General features: G+C 50.2%; 1 protein-coding gene across 1 annotated transcript in view; it reads right to left on the bottom strand.

The window, feature by feature from the left end:
- Ankrd44 (ankyrin repeat domain 44) overlaps window positions 1–13,707 on the bottom strand; it is a 269,913-nt gene that overhangs the window by 29,201 nt on the left and 227,005 nt on the right. The window contains exons 17-19 of the mRNA XM_023712328.1: window positions 10,419–10,490; window positions 1,256–1,457; window positions 3–46 (exon numbers count right to left, since the gene is read on the bottom strand). Of these exons, the coding sequence (XP_023568096.1) occupies window positions 3–46; window positions 1,256–1,457; window positions 10,419–10,490 (318 nt within the window). The remainder of the gene's footprint in view (window positions 1–2; window positions 47–1,255; window positions 1,458–10,418; window positions 10,491–13,707) is intronic.

Here is a 13,707-nt window from a genome sequence, read left to right as displayed (position 1 = left end):
ACGGAGTGAATCCCCTCGGCCACCAGGAGGCGCCCTGGGACCACACCTACAGCACGGTGGCAGATGGGTGACAAGGACTGTTCCTGATTATTCACCTGCTTGCAAGAGTGGCCTCCAGAGGCCCTGGGCAATGGCCAGGAATCACATGGTCACAAAGCAGAGTGACTTCCTCAGGGAGAACACAATCTGGACTTTATAATAATGCCAAGAATGTCTACAGAGTGAAAGGATGGGATGGGATGGGAAACGAGAATTTGTGATTCAGTCATGCCAGCCATCACCGACTTCATGGTTGAAGTTCTTCTCAACAACAGTCATGTCCAAGTAATCAGGCAAAACCCAGCTTCTTTTAAAAAAAATCTTTGTATTGTATCTCTTCTGTGGCTCTTGGGGAAAGGGATGCGGAGGGAACTACTGCTACAAGATCTATCTCTGCTAGAAAGAGTTCCCAAGTCACAAGCATCGTAAAGTCTTCTGAAAAGTGCTTTCAGGGCACTTCACTGTGTCTCAGGGACCAGGTTTCAATCCACAGGCAGAGGGCTAGAAAGCAGAATCACTGCTAGAGTGTTGTCTGTCTAACAAACAGCTAAACACTACCTACTCCCTCTTCAAGGGTGACAGCCTTGGAGTTCCTGGGCCCAAAGGTCTGATGCCTTAACAGAGCCCGAAACCTCCGAGGTTGATTTTATATCTGTTTGTACATCCACAAGTGTCTTTAGGTAATTTTCCCCATGCACTGGAGGAAATTCCCAGAAAAGACAAATTACTTAGCTTTTTACAGATCCAGATTTTTTTTTTTTTTAAAGATCTCTATTTTTGGGCCACAGATCTAACTCAGCAGTACAGCACCTACCTGGCAAGCACAAGGTCCTAAATTCAGTTTTGGGTTTAAAAAAAAAATTCTCTATTTTTGCATGTGATGCACAAGGAAGCAGAGCCAAAGCCAAGAATGTGACTTGGGCCAGGAGGACAATGTGCTGTTGGGCTCGCTCACATGAAACAGGCCAGCAACACCATTTATGCTACACTTTGACCCATTAAGAGATCTGGTCAGCAGAACATGCCCACTCTTTGTTCAGAAAGTTTCTCATTGTGGTCTTTAGCCCGAGGCTCTGAACTCTCTTGAGTGGAGAAGAAGGCAGAAGGTATTTGCCCAGAGAGCACCAGCCTCCACCAGAGGGAGGGAAAGGGAGAGAAGAGGGAGGTCAGAGGCATTTTGGAAGTGGGTCAGGAGACGCACCCCAATGCAACCTACCTGAGGCATGCAGAGGGGTTCGCTTGGTCACGTTGTCCTTCACAAAGATGGAGGCGCCCTGGTTGACAAGCGCTTCCACACACTCTGTGTGTCCCTTGAAGGCGGCCAGGTCCAGTGGTGTGCGGCCTTTCTCGTCCCTGATGTCCAGATCCACCAGCGTCTGCAGGAGGACTTCCAAGGCTTGATGGTGCCCGTTGTAGGCCTGCAGAGAAGAAAGCAGCTAAAGGCAGTGCACACATGTGCCCACACGGCACTGCCCAGGAGGTGGGCCTCTCAGCCACAGAAGAGACCCCTTGCTGCGAAGGGCACACTGGAAAGACACTGTGGTGGTGCATGCCTGTGATCCCAGCACTCAGGGGGCTGAGGCAGGAGGATTGCTGTGAGTTTGAGGTCCACCTGAACTGTACAGCAAGACCCTCTCAACCCCACCCCCAATGCAAAAACCAAAAAGCCCTATGGTCACTGCTGACAAAAGGCAAGTCGGAGAGGTAAATCAGAAACCACCACTCCCAAACCTCATGATTGCACCCAGGTTCGTTCTGTTTTGTCAGGCAGTTTGCTCAAACACGCTTAGTTCATTCATGTATCTATATTCCTATTCAGCAATCGAATCATCTAATGTGGACAAACAGCGGCATGAATTAATGTGTGGCTCTCTCCAAATGGCATACCCAGCAACGGCACGGGAGGCTTTTCCAGGAGGCTTTTCTGTTAGCCAAACTAGAGAATGCGATTACTGGAAACATCACTGACTCGGGGCCACCAAGGCAAGGGCACCGTCCTTTGTAGCACGGCGCGGCTGATTCTAACCACGTGACCTCAGGCGAGCGTCTTCCTTGCGCTGAGCGACCAGGTTCTTGCTGATCCAATGGAGCAGTAAGAGCTGCTGCTCAGCATGGCCAGGAGGAGAGGCGACCGCTGCCCTGGCCTTGTGCAGCATTGCGCGTGTAGATGACACGCTTCCTCCCCTCCTTTGTTTCTTCCACTGATTACAGTGAAACCACACGTTCAGGTTGTAACATACATCACACATGTGCAGATCTGTCATGGGGGCCTACGCTAGGTCCAGATGAAGAGGCTGTATACTACTAAAACATAAGACTGAAAGCCTGAGAGACAGTTTCTATTTAATCTCCAAGGTAAAAGCTATAAACTTGCCCCAACACACCCACCATGCACACCCTGCACACACAGGGGCGCACACACATGTGCACTTACACAGAAGAGCATGTTGAAAATAAAAGGGGACGAAAAATGGGTTGGAAGGAGAGTAAAGAGTCAGGAAAAGCCTGTCCCCAGGCCTCTGGCAAAGTCCCCTGCATATTTAATTTTTCACTGTGGCTGTGATTCAAGTTTTAGTTTATTTGAAAAAAGGTTTTGCACAAAGGATTAATTTCCTTAATATAAAAAAGCTCTTAGAAACCATTGTGAAACTAGGAAAAGGTATCAAGGGTATAGAAAAGCTAATAGACACACAGAAAAACTATGCAAATTTTTCAAGTACTATTTTTCAACTCGCAGACTGGCAATAATTAGAAAGCTGGGTCACATCTAGTATCAGTTACAACTGCGAACAAAGCAATCTGACACTCTGTTGGTGGAGTGCCGACTGGTGTGACATTTGCAGAGGGTGACTTGACAGCATCTATCGAAAATGTTGGGCGAGAAGCTCAGTTACAGGCAGCATGCATAGTGTTTCCTCATTTATACAGAAAGCAAATACACATGGACACATCTCTTCTTTATATATTTTACTCTGTAGAAAATTTTAGAAGGATATAGAAAAGCATATTAGTGGTGCCTTGCTTTGAACTAGGGAATAAACATACACACTTTTTTCATCTTATCTTTTAAAACACGTTTCAATTTTTTTTTGGGGTTTCCTTTTTTGTTACCACCAAAACCCCCTTTTAAAGGATTCATTGGAACTTGGATTCTTATTCCGGTTTTAAAAATTCTCATGACTTTTTGGGTTAATGATTAGGGCTATTTTACATATTCAACATCTACATCACATATGGCGTGTACTACAATGAGCCTCGTGCTAACGCCTCCCACTCTCTCCCCTGGCATCTAGATGTGCATCTCCAGCAGCCTCTTGGGCCTTCCACTTCTGCGTCCAGCAGGCCTCACATCCTGACTTCTGACTTAGCTTCCCCAAACCTGCTCTGTTCACAGCCTTCTCAGGGAAAACAACTTTCTCCCGGCTGCTCAGGCCTCAGACCTTGGTGTCCTCTTTGTCTTCCCGCCTCCTGGGCCCAAGGCGATAGCCCTGAACAAGCGCTCAGGGACGAGAGCGCAACAGGGTGCTAGAAACTCACCCCACGTTGCTGTGCCTGCCCTGGAGGGCAGCTCCCCACATCCTGCTCCTAATTCCCCCGGAAGCGTCCTGTGGCCAGCAGTGGAGTGTCCCATGCCACTTCCAAGGCTCTCCTCACAGTCTCTACTCTACAGTCTGTCTACAGTCAGCCGCTTGTCCCCGCAAAAGCATCCCCTTCCATCTTTGTTCCCTGGCGATTACCACCGGGCCAACACACAGCCCAGTGGAATCTATCAAAACCCAGATTGGATCACAGCACTCCTAGATTAAAGAGTGGATAAGTGGACAAGTCTTCCCCCGTGACGACACCCGGCAGAACTTCTGACTAGCGTGCCCCAGACGCGAGGGCCCTCCCCAACTCAGGTGCAGCCACACCCACCCCTGCAGCTTTCCCTCTTCCGCTTGGAAAGCTCTGCCACAGCCAGGGTGGCTTTCCTGGGACTTCTAAAACACCCCTTCCTCCTAGGGTGCAATGGCCCCCATTCTCTGTGGATGACCAGCTGGACAGCTGTCCCCAGAAGAAGAGCGCTGTTTGTGTCTTGGCTGAACCTGGCCCTGTTTCCAAGTGTCGATGTGTGAGGAGATGGCTGGGGCGTTTCCTTGTCTCCTCAGTGGGTTTTAATCAACACAAACTGGTCCAGGCAGGCAGTGGTGTGTGGTCTTCGAAGCAAGGCCACAGGGCAGCGCTTGTGGCCCCATGGCCCCCCAGAGACACGTGTGAGCCAGGCCGGGATGGAGAGCCGCGCTCCCACTGTCAGCTGGGATCTGCCTTGAGACAGAGGTTATGACTGCCCAGGGCATAAAATGACATTTTAGAGCTGAAGCTCCAGCTCTAAAACATTCAGTACCTCCCAGAAGTGTGTGGCGCAGAGGACGCGGCGTAGCCTCCTCGTCTCTGTGCGTTGCAGAGGCCTCCTCCCCAGCCCAGCTCACGGCCCTCACTGCTTCTCACCATTCCCACCGTCGCTCATCCCGAGCCCCTCCCCTCTTCACGTATTAATAGGATCTGGGTTTGGCCAGGCTGAAGCCTTCGTTCCAGCTAGCCATCATCCTAGCTGGACTCAGGGCCCCCCTGGCTCCCCCAACCTGGGGCATATAATTGTGTCTTTATTCTTACTATGGGCCACACTGGAAGTGGTAGACTGGGATTCGCTCGCTAGCGTTCCACTGCCTTTCCCTTGGGATTGTAGATATACCCTTCCAGGACTGGGACAAGGGCTGGGAAAGGTTCTCTCTAACTCTCACGCTGCTCTCCCCACTGGGCCTGCTCTCTCCTGTGCTTTGGCGTGCAGCGCCCGGTGCTGTTGTCAGCAGATGTTGATTGGTTCTTTTGTCTGTGATTGAAGGGATGCCTAAAATCATGCCCGGAAAGCTGCAGACATCTAACAGTTATGTGACGGATGAATAAATGAATGAATACAATAGCAACCACCATTTGCCCCAGTAGTGACAGAAATATGTTTCTTTTCTTTTTTGTGATACTGGGGATTGAACTCAGGACTTTGTGCTCTCCAGGCAAGTACTTATTCTACTGAGCTATCTCCCCGGCCAGAAATATGTTTCTTAGACAGTGTTTTTTGTTTTCTGAGGCAGGGTCTTGCTGTGTGGCCCATGCTGGCCTTGCACTTGCACTTCTGAGCCCATTGCTATCACCTAAAATTTATAATTTAGGTACACACTTTTCTCTGTAATTCCATTTAAATAATTTTAAAACTAAATAATTTTGTGTTTGCATGTAATAGAACAGAATGGGAAACACTGAGTCGGAACCTCAGCCCCTTAGACAGCCGAGCACAAGGTGAAGTGCTGTGAACAGAGGTCTGAGGCAAAAAGCTGCACGACAGGGACTCGCTGGGGGACTGCTGGGCCTTCACTGTGCACGTGGCCCTTTGTGCAACAGCAGATCAAACCTTACATCTACCTTTCTGACCTACAGGGGATGATCGAAATACATGGTGAATGTAGTCATTTTAAAAAATTCTTACAGTAAAGAACACATTGCCCTGAATCCTTCTTAAAACCCTCCCCCCGACTTCCAGTACACTGATCCCATCCTGTTGCCATGTTCAGAAGCAGCTCTGGAATGTTCCTTCATGTGTGTCCTCAGGAAGTGTGATAAAAAAAAAAAAAAAAAACCAACCCAGTGTGTGGTGTTGTGAGTGCCATCCAGCAGAAAGGCAGGCTCGAAAGAACCCACACCGTATTTATAGGACCTGGCACAGTGTGGCTTCTGACTCCCACCCAAGTCAAAATGACCATGAAAGAGAGATGTTTTGTTCAGGACATCAAGGCAGCTGGGACAGCGCAGCGGCAGGCACTAGTGAGAAAGAATGCCCAGAACTGCTTCAGCGTCGAGAGTGACGGAGTCGGTGTTTACAGGGGATCGGAGTACTCGGGTGGGATGCATTTGAGTAGTGTGGATTTTAGGGTGATAAGTTTTTTTTTTTTATTTTTATTTTCAACACTTTTTAAGGGTTTTGCTGTGCAGTTCAAGCTGGCCTTGAGCTGACTTTGTAGCCCAAGTTGGCCTCAAGCTTGCAGCAATCTTTCTCCCCGTTTCCTGAGTGCTGGGATTAGAGATACGTGCCACCATATCTGGTCTCACCGTATTTTCAGTCACCCCTTTCTACCTGCTGTGCCAGCCCTCCCATGTGGGGCAGGAAGCCTTCATTCTATCCTAAATTCTGAAGCAGTAGCTATCTTTTCCTGATGAAAGGATTTCTGTTACCTCGCGCCTGTGTTGCCTTGCTTAATTCTCTCCTGAGTTGGCACAGGGAACACTTGTTCTCATCTGCACCGAGGACATAGCTCTGTCTGGCCTGTGTGGGAAGCTGGGTTTCTGAGGGGAGCAGCCCGAGTTATGGGCTTTCAAGAGCAAGTGCGAAAAGGCACAAAGTAGCTATTGGGTACACGGTTCCTTAACTTTGCATCATGGGAAATGCCAAACATCTACAAGGAAGACAGGAGTCGCCATGTACCCTCCCCGAGTGTCAGCCAGAGCTGATTTCAAGTCCGTCTGGAAACTTGGTCTCACGACAGGGCTGTGATAACAGAAGCCTCTACATCGAGGTGTAAATCAGTCTTCTATACTGCACTCACAGCTTGAATCTCTTCTCATTTGAAAGCTGACTTTGCGTGACATTTCTGCCCATTTTCAATTTTTACGCTAGTCACTGCCTTGGCTTATATAGAAATCACGAAGCCACGTGGCGGGCAGCGAGCTCCAGCGGACAGAGCGGCTCCAGATGCTACTCGCAAACGCCAGGCACTGCTATGACAAGGACAGCGGACAGCTTAATTTCGTTAATGTCACTTCGCTAGGAAAATGGAGCTGGCGGCTGATGATGCGTGCATCTGTACAAAGCACGACGGCCGACATATTTAGATTTAATAAAGGGAAGACACCCGGGGGAAGAAGAAACGTGCAGGAAAGAGCCCGAAGGAAGGAGCCAGTGCTGGCTGGGGCAGCAGTCCTTTCACAGCACGCTTGTTAGGTGCTGACGCGTCTCCCGTGCAGCGGATCCCTGGGCCTCGCCCCCTCCTCACAACAAACGAGAAATCCATTCGTCGTGTTTCAGTCAAAGAGGCTTAATCTGAAGATGAGTGGAACCCGGCTAACTAGGGTAGCTTTGGAATTCTCACGTTCGCCTGTCCCTGGCCCTTGGATATGCTGACAGCGAGGACACAGAAGCCCTGGCACCTGCAGGATGCTACTCGCTTCTCCCCTCACTCTGGCTTGCAGCTCCTGGCTCTCCCTGGGGACAGAGGCTCCCCTGGGGTCCCTGTCACACTTATGCACTGTGTTAGTAAACACCTCTCTAAAGCATCTCATTCTGTCACTTAAACATCTCAGCACAAGTAACTTCTCTGAAGCTTTTTAGACAGGACCAGGACAACAAGGGCAGGGTAAAGATCTGGACGGAATCCACGAGTTCTCACAGTCCATGTGGAAACCTCGACAGCTGGAGGCTTTTGTTTGCATGACCTTGTTTCTTAACCTCTGTCCGTCGTGTGGGGAAAAGGCTGGTGACATTTACTGGGCTGGTAATTCTGGAGACCAGAATCACTGCGCCAGGAGCTAAGTAGCTCTGGGCAGGCTGGGCCTCTCATAGCACTCGGCTTTGGGGTGCCAGGCTGCGTTTCCCTGCCAAGACCCTTCTGCCTGGGCCCTAGTTTTCACATATCGCTTGCCGTCAGGGCCCCGAGACAGAGGACGTGCAGGAAGTCTACTACTTCTTGCAGCCACTCTTTTAAGTGAGTTAGCATTTCAAGGGGAAAAACCAGACAATTTTAGGCCAAACTTACCGTCCTTTGCTGGCTTTCCGCTCACTGCCTGGCTACTGACTTTGCGCCTGCTAATCTAGCACAGATGGTAAGGTGGCCTTTCTGAGGCACAAGTCCTGTCATGTCATTTGTCCCCTCAAAACCGCCCATTGGATTTCTGCTTTGCTTAGAGTAAAATACAAAGTGTTTTCAAAGGACTGAAAGGCCCTGTAGGTCCAGTGCTGCTCTTCCCACCGAAGCCCCTCTGCAGTGTATCACAACCCTGCTGCCACCCTGCCCAGCCCAGAGACCCCTCTGCTGCCCTATGGGCATGCCAAGCCTCCCTGATCCCAGATCACTGTGCCTATGTCCATGACCCTCTTCTGCCAGACTTGGATGGGAGCCCTAAAGGTGAAGCTCCTTGAGATCAAAGCACCTTCTGCCCCCACTCTCCCTCTCGCAGGTTCCACCTCATGGTGGTCACCGCCATCTGTCACGCTATGCCCATGAAAAAGTGCAAGGACATTAGCCGGCTCTCCTTTCCCAGGGTGTCTCCGGAGTGTAAGAGGGCATGAGTGGATGCAGAAGTAAAGGGCTCTGTCCGCATTAGCAATGACGGCATGGAGCTGGCTGGCTGCGTCTGTGTAGCCCGATGCTGTGCGTGGTGCTTCACGTGCACGAACACAGGCCGTCCCCACCGCGGGGCCTGCCGTCCTCCTCCTCCCACGGGTGAGGAAACTGACAGGAGTGGCTGGGTGCTTGGCCACGATCGTACAATGCACAGTTAAACAGGCCAGAGTGGGGAGGAGGCACCCTTTGCTTGTTCACTCCTCTGTTCGCAGGTGGGGGAACCATATCCAGGTAATGGAAGGCTCTGCGTCGAGGCGTAAATCAGTCTCGAGCACTGCGTCCACAGCTTGAATCTCTTCTCTCATTTGAAAATTGACTCCGTGTAACATTTCTGCCCATGTTCAATTTTTACGCTAGTCACTGCCTTAGCTTATATAGAAATCATGAAGCCAGGTGAGGTGTTAGAGACAGGAATGGCCGCTGGGCCTCCCCTATTGTCCACTGGCCCCTGCAGGCTGCAAGCCACCATAGCCCAATCTTTCCCTGGCTGTCACAGCTCCATCCATACAAGACAGGAGCCACACACAGCCCTGCAAGTGCCTGGCACATCGTAAGCACGCAGCAGGCCCTTTCGGGGAGAAAGTGAATGAGCGATGACAGCAATTTTGGAAGCAAAGAGACTTTTTGCCAGTCTTCCCTGTTTCGGACAGGTGGGGAACTCTGTCCAAGACAACCTTCGCTAGAGGACAGCTGCCTCTGGAGAGTGTCCCAGGTGCAGAGAAGGCTGGGCAGGGCTTCAGAGGAGCAACGGTGGGAGCTTTCCCTGTACAAACACCCACCGCCACACCTGCTACCTCTGGGTCTGCCTGCTGGAGCATAGGTGGATGACATCACCACATTGACACTGTGCGCGCATGTGTGTGCGCCTGAGTGCACTGTCTGGATTAGGAGCTGTCTGGAGGGGTCAGCTTGTGTGCTGGGGCACATGTGGGGAGCCAGGTTTACAGGAAGGGGAGGGAGGGCCCAGGTGGCAGCAGGGTATGGGCATCTGGCCCCTGTGCGAGGCCTGTCTCCTTTCACCTGTGGGGTGCCCATGAGTGCCTGCCCTTATGACTCTTTTCCCCTCCCAAACTCCGCCTCTTAGCCCTGCATTAGGACAGCGGAAGCCTTGCATGTGCATGGCATGAACTAGAAGGACAGGAACTATAGTCCAGCCCCCTGTTGTCCTGCCCAGAGCCCTGCCCCGGGTTTCGTCAAGCAAGGGAGCATTTCGGCACCACCTCTGCACCTGAGGTTCAGCAGCACCCAGGCCAGGTGGGTGTCTGGCTGGGTGTGGCTCTGGGCAGACAGCTGTTCACCACCATGAGCAGGACACCCCTGGGGCCAATGAGGGAGTGTGCCCCACCTGGTCCCCAAGGGGAGTCGGGTCACCACGGAGCTGCCACACTCCCCTGGGTCACAGGATGTGGACAGGAAGCTGCTCTAGTGGTCAGGCTGCTCCTCGTCCTGTGTCCCGCACCTGCCACCAGCATGAGTGCGGGAACCTGCGACCTCCTCCAGGACTCGGAGGCCCAAGAAAAGCTTCGAAGCCTCACCCCCACCTTACTCCAGCAAGTCCATGCTTAAAAATGCTAACACTTGTGTATTTAAAAAGGTCACAGTTAATTACTATAGGTTTGACCTTTGTGTATCGTCTATAATCAAACCTCTTACAGTGAAATGTTCTCTGTGAATTTTAAAGATGCTAAAAGTCATGATAAGCCCATGAGGCACACTATGGCAGACTTTCTGTACCCCATTTTACAGGTGGGGAACGTGAAGGCAGGGTAGGCAGCCAGGAAGCCGACTTGGAGGGCACGGGCGCCGTTGCGGCCGGGCTGTCCTCGGGGCAAGCTCTGCGCTCCTCAGCACTGAGTGCTCGCTGTTACACTCGCTGTGGTGGGCAGCCTGGCTCTAGGGGCAGTTCAGTTCTCTCAGAAACAGCAAAGCGGCCCACGGTCATGTGCTTACCGCTAAGTGCAGTGGACTCCTGGTAGCACCAGATTCGGACTCTTCAAACCCAACGTTGGTTCTCTCCAGAAGCTGTAGGGCAAAAGAAAGCATCAGTTTTTAAGTCCAATTTTTAAAAAGAAATCATACTCTTTGATACTAATGTTGGCATTAACGAGAATATAGTCTTCAACAACTTAGGAATTGATGTTGCTCATCAGCAACAACTGAATTAAAGTACAGCTTGTCTAACATAAACAGGCTGCAAATATTTAAATTTCTGGGTCTTCTTAGCATTTGCTATTCAAAAAGACTTCCATACTGGAAAGATGCCCAGGTTTGCCAGTCGGGAAAAGCGTGCTACACCCATGTTTGCCTAGTGCATTGGTAATTGTGAAAAGCAGCCATGCTGACTGCGTGCCCCATCGCGACACACAGCCCTGGAGACAGGCGGAAAGGACGCGCGGCCATGCCCTGGAGCGTGCACCTCAGAAGAAGCACAGCGAGGCAAACACACAACAAGGAAATCATCCGAAGGTGATACACTATGGAAAAACAAGGGTGACATAAAAATGCAGCGCTGGGGACTGCTTTAAGGGCAGGCCTCTCCCAGGAGGTGGTGTTTAGGGTGAACACCAAAAGCCCAGTGTGGTGGGGCTTGCCTGTCACTCCAGCACTCAGCAGGCTGAGGCAGGAAAATTGCTGAGGGTTTGGATCAGCCTGGGCTACACAGTAAGTTCAAGATCAGCCTAAACTACAGAGTAAGACCCTGTCTCAAAACAAATAGAACGCTGAATGAGAATAAGAAAACTAAAACCCACCAAGGTGAGGGAGGGGAGTGTGGAGGAGGGAGGATTCAATTACATACAGGGAGTGGGGATGGACAAGTGAGCCCAAGGCCTGGAAAAGTCAGTGTCACGAGGGCATGGTGCTGGCGAGGGTGTCAGCAGAGGCCATTCCCATGGACCACTGGCAGAAGAACAAGCTGCTAAAACCTTCTTTGGCCATTTGTGCATAACTTTGACCTCAGGAACTAATTGCCAATAGAGAACTAGATGAACACAGGAGGAGGCAGGTGTCTGGACGCTGGTCCCTTCACAAATATTTAAAGAGTGCCTTAAGCACCGTCCACACCCCCAGACAGTGTACAAGGGGAGCCCATGATAAGCAAAATGTTTTAGGAATCAATTTTCCCAGAAGGGGCATACAGCAACAGCAAGAGGTCAGGAAGTTTGCCGGGAAGCCCAAGTGCTGTGGTCAGGGTTCTGACTTTTCCTGAGCAAGATGGAAATCCCCTGGGATTCCTGGAGCAGACAGGGGACAGAGCTTGCTTTGCGACTCCAGGGAGGCCACACGGAGGCAATCTGAACTGGAATGGTCAAGAAAGAAGAACGGCTGCCCGGAGCAGCAGGAAGCACTGGACTTGTGAGAGTCTGGGGCGGAAGAATCAACCAGAATTGCTGATATACTAGACAGGATTGTAAGGCAAGGGAGGAAGCCAAAGATGACTTCTGAGGTTTGCCTTAAGAACCTGGAATGACGGAGATGCCAGAACCAGGGATGAAGACCCACAGTGGACGATGGGAGAGCTGCGTGGGCGTAGAAGGGCTAAGCTTGAGATGTCTGAAAGCCCCTACAGGGGATAGCTAAAGCGGACTTCTGTTTGGGGTTCAGGATACTTCGAGCCATAGACCAGATGTGATGATGAGGGGTAAGGTTTAGAGTCCCAGGCACCAATGAAAAGAGCCAGAGAGGCGGCGGCGGCAGGAAGCAGCTGGAAACCAGGAGGGAGCGGGCTCTGGAAATCAATGCAGAGAGAGCCCAGGAGCTGCAGGAGCCAGCTGCCCTGTCAATGTGCCGACCTCACATAAGTGAAGCCTGGAATTCACCACTGGGCAAAGCAAAGGGAGGAGGCTACTGGTGACTGACAAGAGCGACACATTGATGCTTTGTATGACAAACAGGAAAATCAAAAAGGACTAGCAAGAAAGATGAGTACACTGTAGCAGTCTGTACTGCCCATCAGATTCTGTCCCTTTCAATCTTGCCTAAAGTTCTCCTCCATACAGGGAAGGGTCCAAAGCCCTGCACGGTGATCATGGTGACTGTCACCTGCCACTCCAGCCTCCTAAAGATGAGCTTGGGCTGCCCCCCTGGCAAGGGCTGGAAACCTAAAAGCTACATTTGCTACCTTCCTTAGAGCTAGGGTTCCAGATGTGATTTAAGTCCTCCTGATTCATGGCACTAACGTGGAATTTGAAGACCGAAATGAGGCAGGGGACACCTACGTGATTCTGCTGGGAGCATTTTCGTCCTCCGGCTTCCAAGGTTTGGGTGTACAGAAACAGGAGGGGGGCACACAGCATCCACCTCTGGGCAGCCTAGATCGAGCCAAGAGCTCAAGGGGCTCCAGGGGACTGTAAGTGGTAGGGATGACACAGCTCCCTGAATGGCAGCAAGCCGACGTGTCCACGGAGCAGGTCACCCTGTGGGCTGCTTCTGACCCCCGGCTCCCTCCTGGTCACAGGGAGGGGCAGGCTCACTTCTGGAGGCCCAGCCTGAAATTCACCCTTTAGACAATTATGCTTGTAAACAACCATTTTACACAATCATATCTTTTCTTGCACCAAGTAGGTAGGGTGGTTCCCACTCTGCAAATGAAGCCAAATGATTCAAAGAGGAATATGGATTTTTATATATTTTTTTCTTGATGACTGTGATGACTAGGAAAAGACAGTAACCAAAACACTGAGAAGCAAAACTTCCCCCCAAATCTGCCCATTTTGCTCCTTGAAAGTTCCCAAACTTTTCAAGTAAAAAAATGCGTCCAAAAGTCCTTGTGTAGAATGACATGCTTTTCATTTAAAACAAAAACCTGTATTGCCTTGACAGCATATATAGAGGAAAAAAAAAAAAAAAAAACCCTTAAAAATACAAACTCTACAATATTTAACACAATGACCTAAAGTGGGATCATAGATGGGTTTCATTTTCTTCTTTATATTTTATAATTTTGTTTTTGTAAAGAATGTGTATGGCTACTATAATCAAAAAAAAAAAAAAAAAAACAAAAACAAAAAAAAAAAAAAAAAAAAACCACCAAAGCTTTAACCTATTTCATTTGATACAGTGGTGCCACAGTAAGCATACAGATCCTCCGAGAGTACGGGAATCCTTTCTGGTCAGTGGATGTGGGACACAATGCCATAATGTCAGGATTCTTTGGCAGAGCAAATAACAATGTACAAATTAACAGGTCAAAGCATAAAATTTCAAATGGAAAAATAGCATAGTACGATGATCCTATTGG

The sequence above is a fragment of the Octodon degus genome, unplaced genomic scaffold (genome assembly GCF_000260255.1).
Source record: "Octodon degus isolate 3935 unplaced genomic scaffold, OctDeg1.0 scaffold00025, whole genome shotgun sequence".
Taxonomy (NCBI): Eukaryota; Metazoa; Chordata; class Mammalia; order Rodentia; family Octodontidae; genus Octodon; species Octodon degus.
The sequence above is the reverse complement of the archived record's forward strand: the minus strand, read 5'-3'. Positions and strand labels throughout refer to the sequence as shown.